General features: G+C 56.9%; 3 protein-coding genes across 7 annotated transcripts; 1 reads left to right on the top strand and 2 right to left on the bottom strand.

Moving 5' to 3' along the window:
* The first annotated feature begins 1588 nt into the window (after positions 1-1588).
* PCBP4 (poly(rC) binding protein 4) lies at positions 1589-15716 on the top strand. Of its 5 annotated transcripts, none has more exons than XM_037797450.1 (13): positions 1593-1716; positions 6013-6157; positions 6333-6356; positions 6466-6498; positions 6733-6849; positions 7081-7212; positions 7332-7460; positions 7732-7806; positions 7983-8027; positions 8106-8169; positions 8303-8355; positions 8442-8611; positions 9276-9983. In XM_037797450.1, exons 2-13 carry the CDS (start codon positions 6077-6079, stop codon positions 9586-9588), a joined length of 1236 nt encoding a protein of 411 aa, XP_037653378.1. In that variant the 5' UTR covers positions 1593-1716; positions 6013-6076; the 3' UTR covers positions 9589-9983. The 5 variants fall into 5 exon arrangements, with proteins under 5 accessions (XP_037653392.1, XP_037653366.1, XP_037653378.1 ...); XM_037797457.1 differs by having other exon boundaries at positions 1598-1716; positions 9079-9511; XM_037797464.1 differs by lacking the exon at positions 9276-9983 and adding an exon at positions 15295-15716 and having other exon boundaries at positions 1589-1716; positions 6466-6849.
* GPR62 (G protein-coupled receptor 62) lies at positions 9933-12049 on the bottom strand. Its single transcript, XM_037797476.1, has 2 exons — positions 11825-12049; positions 9933-11747 (listed from the first exon to the last, which is right to left on the bottom strand). The coding sequence occupies exon 2, from the start codon at positions 11720-11722 to the stop codon at positions 10622-10624; it is 1101 nt and encodes a 366-aa protein (XP_037653404.1). The 5' UTR covers positions 11723-11747; positions 11825-12049; the 3' UTR covers positions 9933-10621.
* Positions 15717-17877: 2161 nt separating the features above from the next.
* On the bottom strand, positions 17878-24378 carry PARP3 (poly(ADP-ribose) polymerase family member 3). The gene is made up of 11 exons (XM_037797413.1): positions 23794-24378; positions 22984-23168; positions 22287-22412; positions 21893-22081; positions 21537-21669; positions 21232-21458; positions 20895-21044; positions 20621-20707; positions 20213-20390; positions 18887-19042; positions 17878-18415 (listed from the first exon to the last, which is right to left on the bottom strand). The coding sequence occupies exons 2-11, from the start codon at positions 23164-23166 to the stop codon at positions 18246-18248; spliced, it is 1599 nt and encodes a 532-aa protein (XP_037653341.1). The 5' UTR covers positions 23167-23168; positions 23794-24378; the 3' UTR covers positions 17878-18245.
* Between the last annotated feature and the right edge of the window lie 169 nt (positions 24379-24547).

Genomic DNA, 24547 nt, shown 5'->3' with positions numbered 1-24547 from the left:
CGGGCCGGCCGGGGGGCGGGGGGGGGCGCGGAGCCGGGCTCCGGGCCGGCCGGGCTCCGCGCCTGTCAAACCCCTCATTGTTCGCAGCTGATGTCACTCGCAGTTGTGAGCGGACGCCTCTCCCGGGGACAATGTGGGACTGAGCGGCCCAGCCGCCGCGCCGCCGCCGCCGCAGGACAGCCCCAGCGAGGTAGGGCGCGGGCCGGGCGGGGCGCAGCGGGCCGCGAAGTTTGGGGGTTCGGCCTGGGGGCGGGGAGACCGCACTCAGGACCACGGCCTGGGGTCCTGGGTTTAGGGCACTGGGAGACTGCGAGGAACATGCTCATGGCCCCACAGTGCTGAGGCCTGAGCAGGTGGGGGTCTCTGGTCGGCCAGAGGTGCCCCCCAGCATCATGGAGGGTTATCTAGACCTCAGACCCCAGATTCAAGGCCCCCATCCCAGGCACTGCCTCTGTCCTTTGGGCAAGCTCTTCTCTTGACCCTCTGCCCTGGGTTCTGGTTTTGGCTGATCTGTGCCCCATCTGCAGCCCCTGGTTTGGCTCACACCCCTTCTTCCCATTCTCTGCAGTTCCTTGGGGGTGGGACTACAGGTCTCCAGGCCAGGATTGTATGGAGATGGCATCTGGGGGCTCAGAGTGGTCTAACATGCCCTATGGCTCTGCAGCCCCTCAGCTCTGACCTAGCTCCTGGCCAGGAGAGGGAGGTGCCCGCCTCCTCACTGCCCTATCCCAGGCCCGCCATCTTGAGACCTGTGGCACCCAGCGCCCCGCCCAGCCCCAGCACCCTGGGGAGGGGTCTTTAAGGGGATGCATCCAGTGCCAGTTGCATTCTCCTCCTCCCAGATTGTAGGGCTCGAGGTTGCCACCAAGCCCAGGATGATCACCTTCATGCTGGACCAACAGAGTATGTTCCCTGGGGGTTCTCCTCCCCCACAAAGAGCTCTCAGGCCCCAGGCACTCCCCTAGTAGCTTAAACCTCAGCTTTGGCTTTGCTGTTCCCTGGGGTCACCCTCAGTGCCCCAAGACCAGTGCCTGGGACCCTGTCTTCTCTCCATCTGAAGGTTCCCCATCTATGGAAACCCCTCAGCCTCCATGGCACCCCCATCCCAGCCCCCACTCCCCAGCCTTCATCAGCATTCAGGCTCAGACTGCCCAAACACAAGGGGATTGTTCTCCATGCATGCTCAGGGTGGGGGGCTGGGAGCAGGCGGCCCACACACCCTGGCAGGCCCAGGCCATGGGAAGGCTGGCTTGCCCCACCCTATGTCCCCAGACAGGCTCTGTCCACCCTCCCTACTTCCATCACTCCCCTCCCCCGCAGCTTCCATCATCATTGCCCAGTGGTGCCGATCTCCTAAGGAAAGAGCTCTGAGCTGGACAGGTGGACCCCTGGGTTCTCCTAGCTCTGCCGCTTGCTTGCCATGTGACCTTACCAATAAGCCCCTTCTCCTCTGGGCCTCAGTTTTCCCTCTTGATCTGTAAGGCCCTTCCTGCTGTGATAGGCTGAGCCTGACCCTGACCATGAAATCTATGCCACCCTCCAGCTCTTCTTCCATCCCCCTTTCTTCACAGAGAGTCCCCCTCTGGCCCCCTGGAAGTCTGAAAGTACAGCCAAAATCTCCCTCCCCAGTGACTTACCTGGGGGGCCCCTAGACCCTGAGGACCAGCAGGAGCGGGGGCTGGGAGTGCTGAGGAAGAAACCAGGAATCCTGTGCAGGCAGGTTCTAAGGCATGGGTCTTCTCACCCCATCCTCACTGCTCCTCTGGGACTCCTTAATGTCTTCTCTTTGCTCACTGAGTGTGGTCCTGTCTCAAATTTCCTGCCCTCTGGAGCTCTCAGTGAGTGGAAAAGATAAGCTCAGAAATGCCCAATCGGAGCTTCTTTGAGGCACATCTTTGGAGGCACAGAGGTCTGAGTGATTACACCTGACTTCTAAGGTTGGGGAGGGCTCCGTGGAGGAGGTAGCATTTGAGAAGTTTTGTTTGTTTGTTTGTTTGTTTGTTTATGGGCAGAGGGTGGAGAGGATGAGCATTTCAAGCTGGGAACAGCCTAAGCAAAGGCCCAGGGGCCTGGGGTGCTAGGCAGGTTCTGCAGTCTGGTATGTGTAGGGGATGGGGTAGAGATGAGACACGAGAAGTTGGCAGGGGCTGGGTCATGAAAGGTCTTGAGTGCCCATCTATGGAGATGGGGCTTTATCCCTCTGCCACTGGGGAGCCACCGATGACTTGTTCTGCAGAGTGGCCCAGTCTCCATCATGGAGAATGGAAACCAGATACCTTTCTCAATGGGGTGAGACAGTAAAAGGGTAGGTACCAGTGGGTGGGCTATACCATGAGGCTTTGGCCTTTCTCCTGGATCCCAATCTGGCCCGGGACTGCCTTGGTTTCTGTTGGCAGTGAGGAGTGAAGCGACTGTTGGGCAGAGGCTAATGATGCTCCAAGGAGGCTGTCGTGTTTCTGGCATCCACCAGCTTGCTAGGGCTCCCTCTTCCTGCCTGGCACAGAGTCTATGAGACAGCCCTCGGTTAAGAAACCAAAGGCTGGAGCTGGGGGACCCCAGGCTGCTCTCCTGCAGGCCCCTCCTCCCCAAGAACTGGGTCTGATTGGCCAGCTGTGAGGCTGAGTCTCGGGATGCTGGGGAGTTCTTGTGGGGGCCTGGCTGGTCAAGAAGAGTGAGCATCCCCAGAGGAAGGGGTAGGGAGGGGAGCCAGGAGCCCTCAGTGCTAACACCTCAGGTCTGGCATCTACCCCTCTGCCACACCCTGCCTTCCCTGATGCCGGAGCCATTCCCCAGCATCACTGGGTGTGGCCAGCATGGCTGCTTTGGCATGAAAGTGGGAGAAGGAGGCCGCTAGGTTGGTGTTGGGGGGTACTGGAGGGGGGTATGTTGGGAGATATGAGATAGGGGATCAAACTAGAGACTGGACTCTCCTCACCTCTGCCCAGGTGGATCTGCAGACCCCGGCTGGTCTAGTGCTCTGGCCAGCAGAGCCGAGGGAATCCCCCAAGGGGCGGGCCAGGCCACTGGAGTTGCCTGGCCCCAGGAGCCCTCCCCTCCCCTGGATTGTTCTTGCTCTAGAACAAAGCCAGGGTGGACACTTGATACTTGCATGGGGGGGAGGGGGGTGGGCTGACTAAGCCCCCGGCCCTTTGATTGGACAGCTGTCCTGGGAGAGAGACAGCTGGGGGAGAGGGGTGGGGAAGGGGCAGCCGCCATAGCTTACACAGCTGTCGCTACCCCTCCTCCGCCCCCTCCAGCCTGTGTGGCAGGAAGCCAGGGACAGAAGGAGTGGGCACTGGGTCTGGGGAGGGACTTGGGGAGCAGGAGGGGACACCCCAGGTCAGAGGCTGGTCTGAGTTTGGTGTGGTCTGCCCGGAGCCCTGCTGGCCAGAGGGGGCTGGGCTTCCCCAGAGGTGAGCTGGAGGTCAGTGTGGCATGTCCTGTGGCTACCACGTGGGTGGCCCAGCGGGGACCCAGGACCCACCAGGCTGGGGCAGTAAATAACTCAGACCAGGTGAGGGTGGGGGTGGGGCAATAATGCTTAATGGGGCTGCTTGTATTCAGGACCCCTCGTTCTCTCCCAGAGGGTCCCTTAGAACAGCAAGGGCACAGAGAGACAAGTATGCCCCCCCCCGCCCCATGCACATAGTGCAAGTGGGTAAACCGAGGCCCAGGTCAGGTGAGGGCCTGGCTGAGGTCATCCATGGGGTTGAGGCAATGAGGTCCTGTTACAGACCCAGGTGTCTTTCAGGGCCAAGGGCCGGGTTCTGGTCACATTCCAGCCCTTCTGTCCTGTTTTTCTGGGAGCCTTGTGCTCACAAAAGGGGATCTGGAGATGATGTGGGGACAATGTCAGGTGTCTCATGGGTCTTCAGAAAATTCTGGAGCTTGAGACCTGTGGCTTGGGACAAGTTGCCAGGTCTCTCCAAACACGACCTATGTCTACTCCTGGCCAGGCAGGGGCCTTAGAACCATCTAGGAAGAGGACTGATAGGCAAGGTCTGTGAGAAAACTGTGACAAGACCCCTAACAGCAGGCAGGACCCCTGGGTTCTTGTCCCACCATGCCCCACCTCTCTGTGTGACCTTGGGCAGGTGACAGACCCTCTCTAAGCCTCAAGTTCCCCTTCTGTGCAGTGAATTCATCTGCTCATCTAACCAGTATGTTCTGAGCACCTTCTCTGCCCTAGCTGAGCCCTGGGAACACAGGAGAAGGCAGCAACTTTGGCTCCAGTTCTAAGGGGCTCCTGGGCTTGGCTGGCCAGGGAGACAGAAACCAAACACATCATCACAAGTGCTTTGATGGGGGAAGTGCAGGCAGCTGCGGGAATGTCTAGCAAGGGCAGCCAGCATGAAGCTGGCCAGGATGCTCAGGGAGCACAGGCCCCGCACCCACTGCTGACCTCTGACCTCTGGAGAGCTTGTGGATAGAACTCAAATGGAAGGAGGAACAGGTGCCAGGTGCCTGGGGAGGCAACAGTCACTGTGCTTGGGGGAACCTGGCTGTCACCCCTATTGGACCGAGAGATAAGGAAACAGGCCTCCTGCCATACAGTGGCTTGCTCAGGTTGCCTGAGAAAGGGTCAGGCTGAGAGCCCCTCTTCCTGCTCCATGCCCAAGCTCTGGCTAAAGTGGGGTTTATAAAAGTACTTTGGGCAGAGCTGAGTACCCCTCATCCTCGGGTCAGAATGGGCAAGGGCTGTGGAGGAGGGCACCCGGGGGCCTCCAGAGTATGTGGAGCCAGACACACTCATCCATGGGCCCCAGGTCCTCTGGGCAGAAGGAATTTACAGGGACGGGGCTTGGTCTTGGCCCAGACTTGGCACCAGTTGGTCCCATTCCCTGTTTTCCTCGGATCTGGTCCCCCAGTGAGCTCCCCATCAATGCTGAGCCTTGGCAGGAGACAGCCGCTGGAGGAGGGATTTCCAAGCAGGATTAAGGTTCAGGATTAAGTCGGGGCATGAAAAGGGGTCGGGTGGGGAGGGCTGGCGGCTGGGTTAATCCCAGCAGCTAATCTCTGGCTCTGCCTTCCTCCACCCAGTTAACAGCCTTGACATTCCTGCAAGCCCCCCAAATCCCTTTCTTACTCATCACCCGTCTCCCAGGCCCAGGGGGAGGAATTCTCTCCATTTTATAGGTGAGGAAATTGAGACTCAGAGAGCCTAAGTGACTTGTTTCTGAGGCAACAGAAAGTGCTTCAGGTTTGGGAATGTGGCCAGCCTGAACTGCCCCCACCTCCTGTTCCAGGGCCATTCTCTCCACACAGGAGAGGGGTTGAAACATCATTGTGCAGACTGCTGGTCTCTTGACACCTTCCTGCCACCCCATGCCCACCCCCACCCACTGAGCTGCCTGCAGGGAACCTCTTCTCTAATGACTTCTAGTGCATGAGAGTAGCAACTGGAGGTGGGCTCCCAGGCCTCCAAGCCTTTGCCAGGCAGGAGCAAGAGGGTCCCTCCTAGGGCCTCACCACCCTCCCTACAAGACCCCCCCGTGGCTCCGGAAGGCTGCCCCAGCTTCCTTTCCAGGTGCTCCTCCATGCTCTAGCCGGTGGGGGCTCTGGCCCTGGAAGCAGAGGCCTCTTGTTTGGAATAACCTTTGAGCTTAAGTCAACCTTCAAGACCTAATCCAAAAGGTCAGGTAGGAGGCTCCCCAAATCTGGACTCTCATAGACTTACTAGTTAATTCTAAGAAAGAAGGAAAGGGAAGGATATTCATGGAGACTGGTGCCTACCACATATGTACTAATCTCATTTTAATTCTCATAACCCTTTGGGGGTAAGAATTCATATTCCCCCCCTTTTACAGATGGGGAAGCTGAGGCTCAGAAGGATTAAGTGACCTGTCAAGGGTCACACAGACAGTGAGTCACACACAGGCGTTTGGAATTCAGGGTCCACTTCGTCTCCCTTCTCCGGGAGTTCTGGTTAGCTGAGGTCTGGGATCCCTGTGTGAGGGCCGCAGGGGGCAGGGAGAGCTGGGCACATCTGACATCTCCTCCGCTCTCCTCCAGAGCCGGTCAGGCCGCAGCGTGGACGCCCTCCCAGGCCGCTGTGGCCCCAGCCCCGCCTGACAGGATGAGCGGCTCAGACGCGGGGCTGGAGGAGGAGCCAGAGCTCAGCATCACCCTCACGCTGCGGATGCTGATGCATGGCAAGGTGAGCAGGTGGCGGGGCACGGGGAAGGTGGCAGCCAGCTGGAGAGGCAAGGCCCACCCAGCCGGAGGTTGATCTCAGCCGTCCTGTCTTCTGCAGAGTCCCTGCCCCATCTGGGGGGAGGGACAGGTCCTGGGACCTTGGTACCCCTCTGACTCCACTCTTGTCTTGTCTGCAGGAGGTGGGCAGCATAATCGGGAAGGTAGGTGCCTGGCTCTGCTCTGTCTGTACCCCCAACCTGAGGCTTCAGCCCGGGGAAGGTGGCAGTGACTGCTCAGACTAAGAGCAATTCTCTCTCTTGTCTCTCGTAGAAGGGAGAGACGGTAAAGCGAATCAGGGAGCAGGTGAGGATGGAGTTAGGGGGAGGAGCCCGGGATCCCAGGTGTGGAGGGGAGGGGAAATCCCTGCCCCACCTTCTCCCCTCGCCGCTCCTGTGGTCTGTGATGACCAGCGAGTGCACCCGGAGAGCAGTGGCTTCCTGCCTCAGCTGGGGCTTGGTGAGCGGGTGGGCAGCCAGGTTCCTGGTGAGGGAGCGGAGCAAGTGCTTCCACTGCCTGGTGCTCATCCTGTACCTGCAGAGCAGTGCCCGGATCACCATCTCTGAGGGCTCCTGCCCCGAGCGCATCACTACCATCACAGGGTCCACGGCAGCTGTCTTTCATGCAGTCTCTATGATTGCCTTCAAGCTGGATGAGGTCCGTGACCACCTGGGGTGGGAGGCCAGGCATGGTTTCTCGGGAGGAACGTGACTCCAACCACAGATAGTGGCTGCGGGTGGGGAAAGGAGGCTGAGCCTTGGGCGGGGTTCTGGTGTCCGAGTAGAGCTTAGGGAAGGGTTCCCTGTGGACTCCCTCAGCTAGAAGGTGCTTAAGTAGTGGGGGAAGAGCAGGAACATGCATGGCCAACCCACTGTCTCTCTGCCTTAGGACCTTTGTGCAGCTCCTGCAAATGGCGGGAATGTCTCCAGGCCCCCAGTGACCCTACGCCTTGTCATCCCTGCCAGTCAGTGTGGCTCGCTGATTGGGAAGGCTGGCACCAAGATCAAGGAGATTAGGGAGGTGAGGGAAAAGGGTTACCACCTGTGGGGAGTTCCCACCCTCCCTGGGCTTATGGCTTCCTGCCCCCTAGAGTGCTCTGAACATGGCCAGCAGAAGTGACCTCTGTCCTCTGCCTGCAGACCACAGGTGCACAGGTGCAGGTGGCAGGAGACCTGCTCCCCAACTCTACAGAGCGGGCTGTCACCGTGTCCGGGGTGCCTGATGCCATTATCCTCTGTGTGCGCCAGATCTGTGCTGTTATCCTGGAGGTGCTGTTCCAGGGAAGGGAGAAAGAGGAGGCAGGGGCTGGGCCCTGGGCTTGCCTTGTCAGACACCCCAAACCCTAGGCATGTGACACCAGGTGAGGGGAGGGAAGACCCAGAAGGTGCAAGGTGGAGCTGTAGGAATGAATTATGAGCTCCAGGATGTTGGGGTGCATTTACCTGGGGGCCAGGGGGAGGGCTTTGAAGCCATAAGTCCTTTGGGGAGGTTGGTGAGGCCTGGAAAGGTCCTGACAGCCTCCTCATTTGTGCCTTCCAGTCCCCACCCAAAGGAGCCACTATCCCATATCATCCGAGCCTCTCTCTAGGCACTGTCCTTCTCTCTGCTAACCAGGTGAGTGGGAACAGTGAGAGGGATGGAGAGTGTTGCTGGAGGGGGAGGAGGAGGACTGACTTGGGGGAGGGGATGGAAGAAGGAATTGGGCTTCCAGAATAGATGAGAGGAGTGCCTCTGGCTGAGCTGCCCTGACCTGTCATGGTCGCCTTTTCTCACCCGCTTTGTCCCCACAGGGCTTCTCTGTCCAGGGCCAGTATGGGGCTGTGACTCCAGCTGAGGTGAGTGACCTGCAGCCCAAGGTGTCCCCTTCCTGAGCCAAGCCCCCTCTGACCTCTGTCCCCATTTCTTTGGCACAGGTCACCAAGCTCCAGCAGCTCTCGGGCCACACGGTCCCCTTTGCCTCACCCAGTGTGGTGCCAGGTGAGCACCTGCTAGGGAAGGAGGCAGGGGCAGGGCATGGAGACCTGGAGGGGCCAGGCAGCACCCCCTGGAATGGATGGGAGGCTGGGGAAAGCCCAGAGCCATGCCCAGTAGCCCCTCTTCTCTCCCTCAGGCCTGGATCCCAGTGTACAGACCAGCTCGCAGGAGTTCTTGGTCCCCAACGATGTGAGCAGGGGATGGGGCAGCACAAGGTGGGGGAGTGGGGCCTGGGGTCTGGGCCTCGCCAGGGTTGAATTCTGCCTCCCCCCCAGCTGATTGGCTGCGTGATCGGGCGCCAGGGCAGCAAGATCAGTGAGATCCGGCAGATGTCAGGGGCACATATCAAGATCGGGAACCAAGCGGAGGGTGCCGGTGAGCGGCACGTGACCATCACTGGCTCGCCAGTCTCCATTGCCCTGGCCCAGTACCTCATCACTGCCTGGTGAGCATGGGGGCTGGGGTCAGGGGCCATGGGCCTCATATGCCTGAGAACATCACAGGTTGAGTGGGGAGAGCCGACCCTCTTCTCTGTCTGTCTGGGCCGGCCCCTGCCTCCCCTGACCCAGCCCCATCTCCTTATGGTTCTCTGCCTTACTCCTCCCATGTTGCCCTGTCTGCCCCCTCTGTATTCTCCCCTCATATCCTCTCTCCCCATCCCTGTCTCTTTCCTGGGTCTTCGCCCTCCCCATCTTTCCCCTCACCACATATTACATCTGCTTGTCCATCCTTCCTGTCCTCTCCTTCCCCCTTGTTTCACCTCCCCATCTTCCCCCAATGCATTCACACTCCATGTCACTGTTCTCCCCTTAATTCCTATCTCCTCTAATCTCTCCCCCTCCATAGGTGCCCTCATTGCCCCCTCTCTCCTACCTTTCCTTTCATCTACCCCGTCTCTCTCTCTCTCTCCAGTCTAGAGACGGCCAAGTCTACCTCTGGGGGGACACCCAGCTCGGCCCCCACAGACCTGCCCGCCCCCTTCTCGCCACCCCTGACGGCCCTGCCCACGGCTCCCCCAGGCCTGCTGGGCACACCCTATGCCATCTCCCTCTCCAACTTCATCGGCCTCAAGCCCATGCCCTTCTTGGCTCTGCCGCCCGCTTCCCCAGGGCCTCCGCCGGGCCTGGCAGCCTACACTGCCAAGATGGCAGCAGCCAATGGGAGCAAGAAAGCCGAGCGGCAGAAATTCTCCCCCTACTGAGGCTGGCTGAGGCACAGGTGGGGGCAGCAGGACCACCAGGCGTGAGGCTGCCTCTGCACCCTACCTGCCCACGGAGACTCCACCCTGGGGTCCCTAATGCCGCTAATGCCCAGACGCATGGATGCACCCCCCACCTCACCCTGGCCTGCGGGAGTTCCTCCTCGCAGAGTAGGGGCAATTTCTGGCCCAGGGTTCTGGGAGCTGCGGCAACCCCAGGGTAGGGAACCCCATTCCCCTCAGCTCTGTGCTTGGATGCAGGGAGCAGCCAGGGGCTTCCTTTAGTGCCCCCACTTGGGGGGAGGGTCACTCATGCACTCCCTGCCCCCTAGAGCTTCCAGCCTACTGCCACCCTATAGGGATCAGGGAGGAGGGCTGGGGGAGGGTGCTGAGAGCCAGGCTTCTCTCCCCACCTCCCTGCAGATTCCTGCTGCTTCCACTGACTGCCCTTTTGACTGGAATGGACTGGCTGGGCTTGGCAGGGGGAGGATCTCAAAAGGGGAGAACTTTGGATAGCTGGGGGAGTGGCGTGGGGGTAGGGGCCGAGTTCTCAGCAGCTGACACTCTGTACAGTTTTTTCAATCCCTGTTTTTGAATAAATATTCTCAGCAACCAGGAAGCTGTAAAACACTGTAGGGGTTGGGGTGGTAAAACCTCCAGAGAATGGGTGCTTTGAGGCCCTGGAGGACTCCCAGCTGGGCCTCAGCACTTTCCACATGCCAGCCCTGGGGCTTTGGGGTCCTTTGGGTCATGTCATCCAGCCTCCTGTCTCTGGCATCAAACTGATCCGTTTGTTTTCTGGACATCTCAGAAGGTGATGGCTGGGAAGTCCTTTTAAGTGTCTCGCTACCGGTTCCTCCTCTTGCGGCTGTAACCTGAGCCTTGTCCTGCTTGGGGCCTGTCCCTTTGGCGGTGAGCCCCTAAGGCTCTTCTCTTTCCTTGGCCTGCTCTGTGACCCTGCCCACCTTCTCTCCTCTCTTGGTCTGGGGAAATCCCATGAGAGTCACAAACCTTAGAGATGGTTCAGGGTACAGCTGGAAAACCAGACCCTGGGAAGAGTAGGTCTGTGAGTTGGGCCCAGAACCAGGATCCCTGGCTCCCAGAAGCCTCTGGGCCTCACCAGGCTGCAGATACCCTTTTTCCTCCTGTTCTGGAGCCAGAGGTCCAGGCAGGATACCTGTGAAGACCAGTTGGGTGGGCCCCCTCCGATGCTGCCCTTCTTTCTCCAGTCCCAGTTCAGCTCAGGAAGATCTCTTTTCAGGTAGCCTCTGCCATGCTCAAGCTGCCCTCTCCCACAAACTCAGGGGCCTGTTCTTGGGCCAGAGAATGAGCTAGGGCGGGGTCCTTCCGTGGTACCTGGAGGCGCTGAAGGAGTCCCCGAGGGTGCCAGGTCTGCGGAGTGCAGGCCCGCAGCGGCCGGGGCAGCGCTTGGCCGGCAAGGCGGCCTAGCGCCCGGCGCACTGGGCGTTGCATCAGGCCGTACAAAAAGGGGTGAGCTGCGAAGGCCGAGTAGGCCACCCAAGTGACAGAGGCTTCGGCCGCTGCGGCACGCGCAGGGGGCGCCAGGCACGCGCAGCCATAGGGCAACCAGCAGGCTGCGAATTGGCCTAAGGCCAGCGCTGGGGCCAGGGCTGCCTTGCCCCCAGGCAGGCGAGGCCGGAGGGGCATCAGGATGGAGAGGCGACTGTCCAGAGAGTCAGAGCGCTGTCGGGACCCACTGGCGGGCCGCAGGGGTCGCGGGGGCCCCAGGGCGGCGCGGCGTGCCACAAGGAAGATGCTGCCGTAAGCGCCGAGCAGGAGGAGGGCGGGCAGCGCGAAGGCCAGCAGCGCCCAGAGCGGCCGAAAAGGCCCGAGGCCGCCGGCCAGGACCGAGCAGCGCGCGGGGGCAGGGGGCGGTGCTGGCGGCGGCCCGAGCAAGGAGAGCGCGCCCAGCAGCCCGGCGGCGGCCCACACGGTGGCGAGCACGAGTGCAGGCGACGGCCGCGCGCTGGGCCGCAGCGGGTGCACGATGAGGCGGTAGCGCGCTAGGCCGAGCGCGGCCACGCCGAGGGTGCAGGCCGGCAGCAATGCCGCGGAGAGGAAGCGTGCCGCGCGGCATGGGGCTGGGCCCAAGCGCACGCGGCCCAACCCGGGCGGCGGCGCGGCCAGCAGGCCCAGTGGCATAATGGAGGCGGCCGCCAGCAGGTCCACGACGCACAGGTGAGCCAGGTAGCGCGCGTCGTGCAGTCCTGGTGTGCGCAGGACCACCGCCAACAGCGTGCCGTTACCCAGCAGTGCCACCGCCTCCACGACGGCCGCCAGGACTAGCCCCACCGAGCCTGCGACTTCTGTGGCGTTCAATTCCGTGGTGTTGGCCATTCGAGCGCTCAGGATTCACCGTGTACTGGAATGCAGAGAGCAAAATGGGGTCCCCGGCTCCGAGATTCCCCTCATCCACCCCTTTCTCCTCTGGCCTCTCACCTCATAGGCTGCCCAGGCAGCACTGGCTGCAACGCGCAGACTGCCGACCATTCGGGGGCTTGGCAGGTCCCATGGTGGGTGCAAGGCTGGGCCTGCCGGCTCTCTCCCCCACCCGGGCTCAGCTCCAGCCACTCGGCCCCTGTCGGAGATGGTACTGGCTGTCACTCTGTGTTGCCCTTTAGAGACACACAGAGCCTGTGAAGGAGGGGCAGGGCCTGGCGCTGTCTCCCTGGGTCCTAGCAGCTGTCAGCTGGAGACCCGAGGCTCTGTTGTAGAAGTGCCTTGGGGTGTCGCTGGAGGGGGCCCCTGAGCAGGCGCAGGCCTAGAGTCTAGACCAAGGAAGCTAGAGTATGGGCTTGGGTGCAGCCAGACCCTGCTCTGCCTTTCCTAGCAGTGAGAAGTAGCCTCTCCCCATCTGCCCACTCCCCACCCCCCATCCCTTTCAGCAGGGGACATCAGATCATTCAGCCTACACACTGGGGAGAGATTAAGGTACCAGTGGAACAAGAGCTGGAGCAGGAAGATCCCCAGGTACCCTCTGGTCCTCAACAGGGTTGGTTCTCTCAGCAACAGAGGAGGCTGGGAAAAGTGAGGGAAAAATCACAGGGCATGGCACATATCACATGCTCGGCTGGCATTAGCTTGGCACAGAGTAGGTGCTTCATGATTTATTCAGATACAAATGCAAACCCCATTGTTGTGTGGAGTGAGTGGAGCCCTTAGGGGGCAGCTACTGAGTTGTTTTTTGTTGTTGTTGTTGTTTTCACTAAAGCCTCCTTCTGGTGAGAGCACCCCGAATATTCTTTAGGAAACCACTCTCCCCAGCTATGTGTTTTGGATGGGCACCCTCTATTTTCCTGATCAGGCATATAACCCAGTCCTGGCCAGTTAGTGTACAGCATTTTCCTCCCTCACCTCTTCAAGGTGATTGGCTCAGGGAAAGTCATCTGACTCCATGGGGCATTTGTCCCAGGTGAAGTCATCCAGTCCCATGGCAAAACCCTATCTGTTCCCTGATGGGGCTTGCATTTGTATCTGCAGCTCCTTCCTCTCCCCTGAACCCTAGATTTGGATATCCCTTTGCTCCCCCAACACTTCCCCCAGTACTTTGACTTGTAGGCACCCCAAGCTTCCTGTGTCCGCAATAGAACCATGACTCTTGCTCCATCCTCGACCTGCTCCTCCCAGAGTCTTTCACATCTTAACACTCTCCATCTCAGAAGTTTTCCTTGACACCTCCTTTTCTCTATGTGAAATCCATCAACATATCCAGCATCTGAACCATTTCTCACCACCACCACCAGTGCGCTTTTCCCAGCAGCCACTACCTCTCACTGGGGCCATTTCAGCACCCTAATGATCTCTCTGCCTCCAGTCCTGCACCTTGTGCTGGTCACTTGCCTGTTTGCCCTCACATCCATTCCCTGCTGTTCCTCAGCGCTGCTCCATCTTCCAGGGAACTATACTTCCCAGGTTCCTTTGCCAACTGGCTTTTGGTTGTGTTCAGCCTATGGAAGCTACTAACAGAAGACTGGAGGGTGGGAGGAAGGAAGAAGCCAGCCTGTGTTTCTGGGTCTACCTGGGTGGAAGAAGGCCTTTCTCTCCAGAGCCCTAGCTCCCTTCAGGCACCACCCCCCCACCTGCCCCATTGTAATTCTGGCTTCTACGGGGTAACCCTGGCCTTAGGGCATTGTAACACCATTTCCTTCCATTATTCCTCCAGTCATTCCTTGCTTGGTGGTTCAATTCCTTCCCTGTATCAAATCCTCCTTGTCTGAAATACCCAGAGTGATTTCTTCCACTGACTACATCCTGACTGACACACACCCTACAATCCACCCTCCACAAGGAATAGCTGAAGTGGATCCTGTCATGGGTTCATCTCTTTACACCTCGAACCTGTGATCTCTTGTTAGAAAAGGCCTGAGCCAAATCAGGTCATGATTCAGTGGATTTGGGCTTCCTTCAAGTAATCTCCCACTCAATTAAGAGTTTAGGGACAGACAATACTTTAAAAATAAAGAGCACTCAAGACAAGAATTCACCTTTAACACATTTTTACTAAAAGGAGCATTTAAGGTAAAAGGAACAAGTTTACAATGTAAAAATTAATTGATACATGACAAAGCCTGGGAGCCCCCACTCCTCCAGATGCAGTTGGACATGAGATCAGAGAGCTCCCCCTTGTTTCAGTTATAGAGAATTTATAGTATTTTTGAGTTACATTCAATTAAATCATATTCTATTTTTACATTAAATGATGCTTCAGGAACACAAATGGTTCAAGATCAAAGGAAGGTATCCACGTTATCCGTCTTAGCCTTGAATGCCTGTAAAGCTCTACTGATAATATTTTTACTAATTAAGCTATGATTTCTGTAAGAGTAATGTAATATACTTTTACTTGTATAAAAATTAGAAAAGAGATTACTATTACTTGTCTCTAATTGTTAATGTAGTTTTTTTATTCTATTTATTAGTTTAGCCATTATGTCATATTGATAAACATACAATTGACTTGGACTGTATACAACCTTGCTACATTATTTATGACTTCTCTATGATTCAAGTAACAGCTACAGCCCATCCTGTTTTCACAGAGGACCAAGTGATTACATGGTATCTGTATCTAAAAAGGTTGAGAGGGCCTTTCTGCTTTCTTAAAAAATATTCACAGTTCTTTTAACTGCTTAGCTTCTCCTTCAGTATAATTTTCTAATATGGGACTTGAAGGGTATGAATCATCTGTCTCAGTTGTTATAGTAAGGCCTTTCTACTTTTTATCATTTGGAAATTGTACTTGAGTGTTTTTAGGTAAACATTTTAAATATGCTTCTATATCAGAAGGAATAACTGGTTCTTCACTATCAGAACAGAAAACATCAGGTGGTGTATGAGAGCAGCATGGAGAGAAGGAATCAGTGTTCTCATTATCAGATTCCTCAGTAGAGATATTATCCTGCGATAATCCTTCTAAAATCAAATCACAATCAGGTCCTGAGCCTGCTCTTTACCCTCCAGGAGCTTCTCATTATCAGAATACAATCTCGGCTGTTCTATGCTATGACCCCCCCACCCCACCCACCCAAATCTATCTTCTCACCTCTCCATCACCCTCCTCCTCCTCATCCACCACACTTCCAGCCACGTAAATCATTGTTGATCCCACCTCAGGCTTTGCCCTTTCTGGTCCCACTGCTAGGACACTCTTCCTTCACATCTGTCCCTGGCTTGTTCCTTCACCTGATTCAAGTCTCTGCTGGAGAGAAGCCTTCCCTGACCATCTTTTCTAAATTCATTCCATCTTCCCATCACTCTCATCCTTTTATCCTGCTTTTATTTTTCTTCCTGGCACTTTCTCTACCCAGTTTTATATTTTCATCTTCATGCATATTTATGCAAGCTTACTAGAATCAATCTCCATGATAGCAGGGGCCTCATCTGTGTCCTGCTCCTGTCGGTGCCCCTAGAACCCATCACCCGCCCACAGCCAGCACCAGCACAGATCCTAACGGCGGAGACCAGGCCACGGACCACCAAGTCAGACTCTTTGTGCTGAAATTGGAAGGGTCCCAGCCCAGTTTTCCACTATTCAGCTGAGAAAATGAGAGGGGAGGAAGATGTTCCTGACTACACAGCTGAGCCAAGGTAACCTGCTTCCTAGAGCTCTGTCTACACGGACGCGTCTCCTAGACTTGGCCATACCTTGAGTGTGGGCATTTGCCTCTAGGCGGTGAAGCTGGGTTTTGTGAGGTCTTGGTTCAGAGGAAGGAGAAGGACCAACTCCTTCCTCTTCTCCCCGCCCAGCCACCTGGGCAGTGGGGAGATGGGGATGGGGACTCAGCATGGCTGGTGGGAACAGCACAGAAGTGAGAAAAGTGGACTGGGGAGGCACTAGGGAGGGATGGGGACTGTACGGTGGGCAGAGAGTGCATGCTCCCCTCTAAAATCATTCCAATAAATTAAATATAAACACTTTGTAGCATATCTGGGTTTTTTTTTTGTTTGTTTGTTTTGGTTTTGTTTTTGCAAAAAAGAAACATGGGAAGGATAAGCCAGAAACTAATAAAATTGGCTTCCTTCTGTGTATGGTGGGAATGAAGTTAAAAGGGATAGGAAGGCAAGCACTCTTCTGAGCACACTTTTTAAATATAGTTTGTACCTTTTGGAATTATGTTAACTATGTATGTTTAAAAAAATACATCAACGAAGATGAGAAAATCCCTCAATGGTGAATTTAAGCAGAAAGAAATGAACCTACCCGTATGACGAGTGAATAACAGAACCACACTCACGAGAAATAAAGAACCAACAGGAACTGTCACTTTGACCACTGACACTCAGTCTGAAGACAAAAAGACCCACAAATATCTTAATCTTGACCTCTACTTAGAAAGTTTGTTTTTCACAATGATATCGGTATAGCAACCCTAAAACTCCTTTTTCTGTAGAACTGAACAAATGAATGAATATATTGATCTTGATGGAAACCAAGGTTCCTACTGTCAGAGCAGGGAGATACAAACGTGGAAGTGGGAAAGGACAAAGAGCCCTGGGGTGTTGGACTGGAATTGGAAAAACAGAGAGAGGTATGTCAGTTTGTTTATTTCTCTGTATGTACATACATATTTGCCAGCTCTCTTTGCTGAAGAGTCTTAAAAACAATGACGCCCAGCAGCAAGGAGCATACCACCTACTGCCGGATCTTGGATTCTAAATACCACTTCCTGCTCCCGGGAACCAGGGCTCCGTAGAGAAATGGCTGATTCCAGGTTTGTGCAAGATGAGCCCAGAACATATTGTTATGCCAGAAAGTAAGGAAGCCCTAAAGAAATGACAGGGACAGAGCCAGCTTGAAGGAACTTCCACTGGCAAAACTGGGGATGATTTGAGGATCAAAATAAATAATAACAATAATGGATTATAATCCAATGAAGAAAATAAGAATCCCTAAATCCATACTAAATCTATACAAAATAAATAAGAATACTAATGAATAAATACAAAAGAAATGATGGAGTTAGATAATGATCACTTGCAACCACCTTAGCAAAAACTGATTCAGGTAATTGATTGCAGGTAAAAATCATCAATAGATGTTAAAATTAGTGGGGGAAACTTTGATGAGGAATGGGACATTTACACTCTCAAAATATTTCCCCAGAGATTACTGATAAATTACAAAGGGGAGAAATGGTAACTTTATAGTGGAGAAACCTGGTGGACACCACCTTAATTAAGTGATGAAAGTTAATTAATGTTGCCAAGAATGGGACATGTCCCTCCTAATATAATGCACTGAAGACACGTCACCTTATGTAATATTCCTGTCCAAATTGTAATAGCTCAATTTAATCAAGAGGAAACATCAGACAAACCCAAAGAGAGGGCCAACCTATAAAACAACTGGCCGGTACTCCCTAAGAGTGTCAAAAATGTCAAAGTTATGAAAGAAAGAAAAAAAAAAACGTTGAGGAACAGCTTCAGATTAAAGGAAGCTAAAGGCACCTGACAACTGAATGCAAATGTGTGATCCTGGATGGGATCCTGAGCCCTTGCTTGTGGGCAGGGTTACTTGGAGTGAAAACTGGCATGCCAGCTGGCCATAGAGTTCCTGCACAGCCTCTTTTCATGTCTGCGGAGCTGGGAACCACCCCCCACCCCCCACCCCGTGTCCCCTGATATGTGCTCAACTGGTTTATAACACTCAGATATAAGATAGTTGGTGTCAAGACAAGAGTAATGGCTGATTCTTTGCCCAGCATCTGTCACAGAAAGCCAAGAGCTCATGAGAAGAAGCCACGAATCACTTGGTGGGTCCCCAAATGACAAACAGTTCTGAGTTGACGGTGAGGGTCCTCTTTGGAGGCTCAGTTAACTAGAGGAGGCAGGTGGTTATGGTGATGGGCATGGATTGCGATGTGACCCCCATCAACCCTGGGAAGTGCTCACTCTTTGGATTGGAGCCAGGGCTACCGTGTGGTGAGTCACTGTGGGGAGACAGGAAGCCAAGGCCTGGCGCAGTTGTGGCACAGACAAGCAGAGGCCGGAAGGTGAGAGAACACAATGTTTAATAAACCTGCCTGTGCACAGCTGAAGGCGAGCCTGCCTCCTGGATGCTCAGCCTGGGTGGACGTGGGGATCTGGCCTAACTCTACTGTGCTGCTCTAGCCACATGGCCTTGGGCAGACTGCTGCATCTGTGCCCAGGTGATCACACCAAGCACTGCATCTCGCCTACCACCATAGAAGGCAAGACTCCAGGGCCACAGCCACAAGTGGGTAACAGGGACAGGAGAGAGGGGGTGTATCACTTTCATACACAGGAGGGCCTGGCAAGAAGGGGTGGTGGGGGGCACCAGACAAGGGCAGGACGATTGAAGAGTGCAGTCCAGCCCCCCAATGAGGCCTCAGGGGGCAGCTCAGAGTCGAATCTCCAGCAAATAGCGCAGGCGGCACTGGCTCTCGCTGTAGATGAGGTACTCACTCTGGGAGAAGCTGGAGATGCTGAACTCAGGGCAGGGTACAGGCTGGCCCTGGGGCACTACCACTTGCTGCCCATCCAGCTCCAGCTCCGTATCCTGAGTCGGATCTGCAGGGCACAGCAAAGAGTGACCAGGGACCAAAGAGTCACTGATCCTTGGTCTTATCAGGAACAGGCAGGCTGAGGAGAAGGCCCTGGGTCAGTCCTGTCCCCTATGCTCTCCACTTCTGCCTTAGGGGGTGGTGCTCACTCCCACCTCACCTACCTCCAAGGCTTTGCACAACCTGGGCCTTCAGTCTGCAATATCCTCCTCTACTTCTCTGCTGGAAAACTCCTACTCATCCTTCAATACTCGGTCAATGACACCTCTCCTTTGAAGGCCTCCTGGATGCCCCTCAGTGAATGTTTGTTGAATAACTAAGTGAATGACTACAGGGAGTCATTCCTGGAGTAAAGATTGCTTCTTTACCCTGTCCCTTCCCCACAGTCCTGTTCGCCTCATCCCTGAAAATGCCCCTGAAACCCCTATCTCAATCCTACCTCTAGCCTCAGGCCTGTCTCACTCCCCCTGGGACTCACCAGGCTCTGTGCGGCCCCGGGCGATGACACTGTCGAAGCCAGGGGGTGGCTGCGTCAAGTTGGGCTTGTCAACGGTGATGTGGTGCTCTCGGCCCAGTGCCACCTCACCCAGGAACATGTAGCCGATGTGATGGGCCCCGCAGGACATGCCAGTAACTGGGGGACACAGGGAGGCTCAGAGGTGGACAGCTCGGCTCTCCTGCCTGACTCCCTGGGCTCCTCACTGCTGCATTACCTCCTCTTGCCTTGCTGCCCCAGCCTAGAACAGTGCTCACTCTTTTTCCCCTTGCCCCAGCTGTGGCCCACCCCACCTCTCCATCACTCCTCAGCTCCCTGCACTGAGGCCTCTGCTCCCACCTCTGCCCTCATCAAGGTCAGTAACGACCTCCAAGTGACCAACCTTTTCGCCCTGGTCACTCTGCTGCCTTCCCCACTGGCACCCTATCCTGGGACCCTCTTGCCCTGACTGTCCTGACACACCTGAGCCACTCTCTTAAGCTCTTCCTCCTCTGTCCTCCCTGTGGACCCCTGGGCCTTGGGCAGTTTCAGACATCCTAGACCTTCAGTCCCATCTGCACTTGGATGAATCCTAGGATCTTGTTCTCGTGGATGGGTGGGTGGCGGTGGCCTCCAATGATGGGGTCAGCCTGGGCTGAGGATCTGGTTTAGGAGAGTCACCTCAGTGAGGATGCCCTTGGTCAGAAAGTTGGGGCTCACTGGAGATACCTGTGACCTTTTCCTACATGCTGCCATCCCACCCCTCGCCCACTTCCCTCGCCCTGAGCTGGGCCCCGATCACACCGGGCTGGGTCGAGAGCACAGCCTCCTAGTAGTCTCTGCTCTGGCCCTCTTCCACCCTCCCCACTGCTGCAGCCACTGAGATCCTGCGATGCACAAGTCCAGCCTGGCTTCCCATTGCTCTCTGGATAAGGCTCCCTTGATCCTCCCAGGCCCCAGGGCCCCTGCCCCTGCCAGGCATTTGCTCTAAGCTTCAGCATCAGGAAGTGCTCAGGGGTCCTGCAGCCTCCCAGCCTCTGTGCCTACCCCCTGTGCTGCTCTACGGTGAAGGTTCCTCTTTCGCCCCCTCCCAGGCCTGGCTGGCTACCTTTCCTGCCTGCATCACCTCCTCCAGGAAGCCATCTCTGACCACCAGGTGCCTCCTTTGAGTCCCCTCAAACTCCAGAAAGCCCCCTGAGCACTCTGATCAGTGACTGTTTAAGGGTCCCTTTCCTGGATGCACCACAAATTTCCAGTGAGCAAGGACTAGGCCAGTTCACCATAGCATCTCTATACCCAGCCCAGGGCTGGCCCAGAGGACCACCTCACCATAGCCGGCTGACTTGCTGTTCTCCGAGGCAAAGTAGATGCCCCTGCCGACGCGGCCACCAGAGTGTGGCATGATGCGGAGCCCGCTGGTGAGGATGGCGGCCACCACGGCCACGTTGGTGCCATGCCACAGCAGCCGCCGATTACCCAGCTTGGAGTGGGCCTGGAACCTGTCTCCCTGTCGGGGAGGCACGGACAAGAGAGTCATGCCAGCCAAGGGCTCAGGCGCCTCTGCCTGCTGCTCAGATGGTATGACAGAGGCCTAGGGCCCCTCTGATCACTCGCACAGACTCACGCACACATGCACGAGAGACCCAGGTCTGGTGGAAACGGGTCAGAGATGCTAAGCTGGCTGGCTAGGGACAGTGGGGAGATGGGGGTGGGTGGGCTGGGGAGACTCTCCCTTACCTCCCCTTCTCGGTTCACTTTCCAAACATGCTGAAGGCCTGGGCGCCTGTAGTTGTTGCTGGTCTGCTCTAAGTAGGTCTGTATCACCTATGGGGAGAGTGGCAGCTGGGCGCCAAGGGTGGGGGACCCCTGAACTAACCCCTTCAATCCCCCCAACCCAAAGCTCTCCTCGGGTCCTAGAGACACAGGGAGAGAAGGCTGAGGGCACCGTGAGGGCAGATGGGCAGAAGACAGTGCCCACTCTTGGCTGGCTCCCTGGTGGGGCCCGGCCCACCTTGTACTCGGGTGCCCCAGAGTCCAGCAGTTGTAGCTGGCACTTGAGGAGCTGGTAGTCTCGGTCCAGTGGGTGGGGCACCTCCTCCACCTTTTTCTCCTCCTCAGGGTCTGCCTGTAGGGCCTGGGCCAGCTCGATGTCCGCCAGCACCTAAGGTGACAAGCATGGGCACTCGATGCCCAGCCACCCCCTCCCCTTCCCCTGACCAGCCCACCTGTCTGGCCTCCCCTTCCTCTTTTGGCCCGCCCATTGCAGTCCATCCATCCAGGCCTTCTGGGCCATCTGCCCCCTATCTCCCTCGCCCGGTCTGCCTGCCGGCCCACCTGCCAGCCCTCACCAGCAACATGTCCTTCTTGGCCTGCAGAAGCTCAAGGCTGGAGATCGGTGGGGGCCGGCTGCGGCCGAAGTTGTGGGGGATGACAGTGTAGAAGTGGGAAGACAGTTCCTCCAGGCTGCGGCTGCTTTTGGTGGGGGCTTTCAGGGCCTCCTCTAGTGCCTCCAAGGTCTCGAAGCCCCGCGCAATCTGCTGCTTGCTTAGCTTTCCCAGGGGCATCTTCTTCACATCTAGGGGAATGGCGGGGGGAGTCTCAGACAAGAGGCCCTGCCACCCCAAGGTCCCTGCCCCAAGGCCTGGCCCCTCACCCAGGTTCATGAGGGCCATGGCATCCTTGAACATGTCCTTGCTGAAGATGTTGGTGATGAGCTTCTGCGTGGCTGGATCCAGGGAGCAGGGCAGCACCCGCTGAACCACGGTCTTCGCTGGTCCTCCGTCCACCTGGGCCAGAGCACACACGTGGGCAGGAGCAGCCAGGCAAGACACCTGTACCTGGAGCTGGGCCCAGCATTAGGCAGAGACTGGCTAGACGAGGCCAGAGAGGGAGGTCTGTGCCTGGGGCCACACAGCGGGGCAGTGGCAGAGCCCAGTCAGCTCGCTCTCTCTGTTTAGTCCCCTCCCTTGGCTCAGGGTCCCTCCGTCCCATCCTCCCTGGCCACTTCACCTTCACCACGGCTTCCTGGACCTCATCTTCTCCCTGCACCTCGATAAGTGTGTACTTGCCGGGGTGGGCCACAAAATGGTCCCGCTCGGCCCAGCTGTTCTTGGTCTTGTCCCGAAACTTCTTCTCAAAGTCCTTCTTTGCATCCTCCAGCGACATGAAGGGGCTGAGTTTTGACTGGCCCACCTCTCCCTGCAACCAATAGTTTTCAGGGGTGCACCCACCACAGTGCCCACCCCAAGTGTTTGTTGGCCTCTGTGCTGCGCAGTTGGAGGTCAGGGGGTGGGAGGGGGCAGGCAGCAGCTGTGGCCTCAGGGCCTGAGAAAACTGTGTGGACCCAGTATGAGTGGGGAGAGGTGGGGAGCAGGTAGGCACAGAGTGGGCGAGTGGCACTTACCACCCGGCCCCAGCGGTTCCAGCAGGTGAAGTGGCCACCTCCTTCCAGCAGCTGGATGATGTAGAACTTGTTGTTGTTGTTGCCAATGTTGGTCTGGTTTAGGGTGCAGTCGTAGTCCTCGTGCACCTGGGGCAGGGGGTGCAGTGGGGGACAGGTGACTGGGCTGCCCTCGGGCAGGGCAGGGTACCGGGCTGCACACTGAACAAGAGTCGGATTGCACTGGGGAGTCAGAGGAGTCTTAGAACACAGCCTGAAGAGATGTGGCTACACCTTGGCATGGAGGTGGTGGTGGTGGGGGGCTCTAGGAAGACATGGCCCTGCCCTGGGTGGGGGAAACCGAGGGGACATGACTCTGTCCTGGGATCTGAAGGGAAAAGGGCTCTACTCCATGGGGTTGGTTTGAGGGGACATGGGTGAGCCCTGGGAGACAAAGGAAGACAGAGCTCTGAGAAGCTCAGGGGCCTGCCCTGGAGTCTGAAGGGCAGATACAACCCACTGGGATCTGTCAGGATACAGCCCTCACTTTGGGTGTCTTGGGAAAACATAGCCTTGCTCCAGAGCTTACTTAGGAACCTTGAGCTACTTGTGGCCAGAGGTGAGTCCCAAGGGGGCAGGGAGGAGGTCTGGGTGCATTTGTACTTGCGAGGGGGCAGGCTCTGGGCTCTTCTGCCAGGCCTGATGGGGACTGCAGGCTCACCTGGGTACCAGGACTGTGGCTGAGCGGGCACGCGGGGTCCACGCGAATTATGTGCTTCTCTGCAGGTGCAGCTTTGAGGGCCTCTGCGGTGGAGTGGAAGCTGTCCTCTTCCTCTGGCCCCAGCTGCCCCTTCTTCTTCTTGGGGCACTCACTTTGCACTGGGGTCTTACGCTTTGGAGCCATGGCTGTCCGGGGGCACAGAGAGGGCTCTCAGGCCTTCGTGGCTTTCAGACCCCAACTTGCCCCACCCTGGGCCCCATCGGTGGCCTCCCACTGCCTCCAACTGTCCTGATTCCCAGTCCCAGACAAAACCCTGCTCTCTGCACCCCAGATCCGTCCCTTCCCTATCACAAGTGCAAGGTCATGACCCTTCCCAGTCTGCTCAAATCGGTCAAGGAGGGGTCTGGCTTCCTACTTTTTCTAGTGAGTTCTGAGGTGGTACGGAAAGTGACAGGAGAATCTCCCCCTTCCTATTTCTGGGCTCCTCCTCCCTCCCTTCACAGCACTCTCTGGGTACTGCCTGTTCCTCCCCTTCTCCCAGCTAGGTCTGACTTGGCATGGGTGTTGGGCTGAGTCACCAGAGATGGGGGACAGTGATGTCAGGAGGGGCAGCAGCTCCCAGGAGGCCAAATTGTCCCCCCAGAGCTCGAGAGCCAGCAGTGTAGAAGCCTTTCCCAACTGACCCAAGAGTTTTGGGGTGCTGCCCAGGGTCTCAGACCACTGGCCTTGACTCCCAGAAGGTAGGGGCCGGCCCCACCCAGCCCAGCCCTGCTCTGAAGAGTGTTGTCAACAGGGCCACAGGGCACTCACCTGAGAGGAGAAGGGACCCGGGAGAGGGGGCTGCCACCAGGCCTGGTATCAGAACCGCTGAGTGCGCCTCCCAGGGCAGTACCAGGTCCGGGACTCCCTCTAGCTCTTCTCTGTGAGCCTTAGGCGTGACTTAGGGAGGGACTTTCCGGCAATCGCTAGAGGCCGGGAAGAGCTGGGCGTAGAGCTCTCTGGCCACCAGTCAGAGTCAGAGAGGCCTCGGCCCGCCCTATGGGTAGGTGGACACTTGATAAGGACCCAGTCAAGGCCCTGGGCACTAGCGTGCCCTTAGCGCTGGTCGTCTGCTCTGGGGCTTGCGGCGCGTCTCCGCTGGTTGCCCAGTGACCGCCTCCCTCTCCCCGGGGCTGCCTCAATCTCCCCCGCGCTGCCTCAATCTCTCCCGGGGCTGCCTCAATCGCCCCCATTCCGTTGCCAGGATAGTTCAACCCGGCGCCCTCGCTCCAGACGGGTGGAGTCACACTGCGACAGGCGGAACCCGCCTCTCTGTCGCCCCCCAACCGCCAAAGGTCGAAAACACAGAAAAGGTCCTGCCGGTTCGACCCCGCCTTAGACCTCAGCCGGCAGCAGAGCGCACGCGTCCCTCCTCTGTCCGGAAGCGCCCGGGAGAGGCTAGCTTCCTAGTCGAGCCTGGCGCTGGAGCCTGTAGGAGCCCTAGGGGGTGTGGTCACAGGCGTCTGTCCTATAGGCGCTTGGGGGCGGGACAGAGTCTGCTGAAGGACCCAATAGAACTCTGGGA

The sequence above is a fragment of the Choloepus didactylus genome, chromosome 1, assembly GCF_015220235.1.
Source record: "Choloepus didactylus isolate mChoDid1 chromosome 1, mChoDid1.pri, whole genome shotgun sequence".
Lineage (NCBI taxonomy): Eukaryota > Metazoa > Chordata > Mammalia > Pilosa > Megalonychidae > Choloepus > Choloepus didactylus.
The sequence above is the reverse complement of the archived record's forward strand: the minus strand, read 5'-3'. Positions and strand labels throughout refer to the sequence as shown.

What these genes read in the sequence shown, in the direction of transcription:
- PCBP4 (XM_037797438.1), top strand. Translation starts at nt 6,077, where the DNA reads ATGAGCGGCTCAGACGCGGGGCTGGAGGAGGAGCCAGAGCTCAGCATC. An exon ending in TGGGCAGCATAATCGGGAAG is followed by an intron (nt 6,357 to 6,465) that starts GTAGGTGCCTGG and finishes TGTCTCTCGTAG; the next exon opens with AAGGGAGAGACGGTAAAGCG. An exon ending in TCTGTGCTGTTATCCTGGAG is followed by an intron (nt 7,461 to 7,731) that starts GTGCTGTTCCAG and finishes TGTGCCTTCCAG; the next exon opens with TCCCCACCCAAAGGAGCCAC.
- GPR62 (XM_037797476.1), bottom strand. Translation starts at nt 11,722, where the DNA reads ATGGCCAACACCACGGAATTGAACGCCACAGAAGTCGCAGGCTCGGTG.
- PARP3 (XM_037797413.1), bottom strand. Translation starts at nt 23,166, where the DNA reads ATGGCTCCAAAGCGTAAGACCCCAGTGCAAAGTGAGTGCCCCAAGAAG. An exon ending in GGAACCGCTGGGGCCGGGTG is followed by an intron (nt 22,082 to 22,286) that starts GTAAGTGCCACT and finishes TATTGGTTGCAG; the next exon opens with GGAGAGGTGGGCCAGTCAAA. An exon ending in CTGGGGCACCCGAGTACAAG is followed by an intron (nt 20,708 to 20,894) that starts GTGGGCCGGGCC and finishes CTCTCCCCATAG; the next exon opens with GTGATACAGACCTACTTAGA.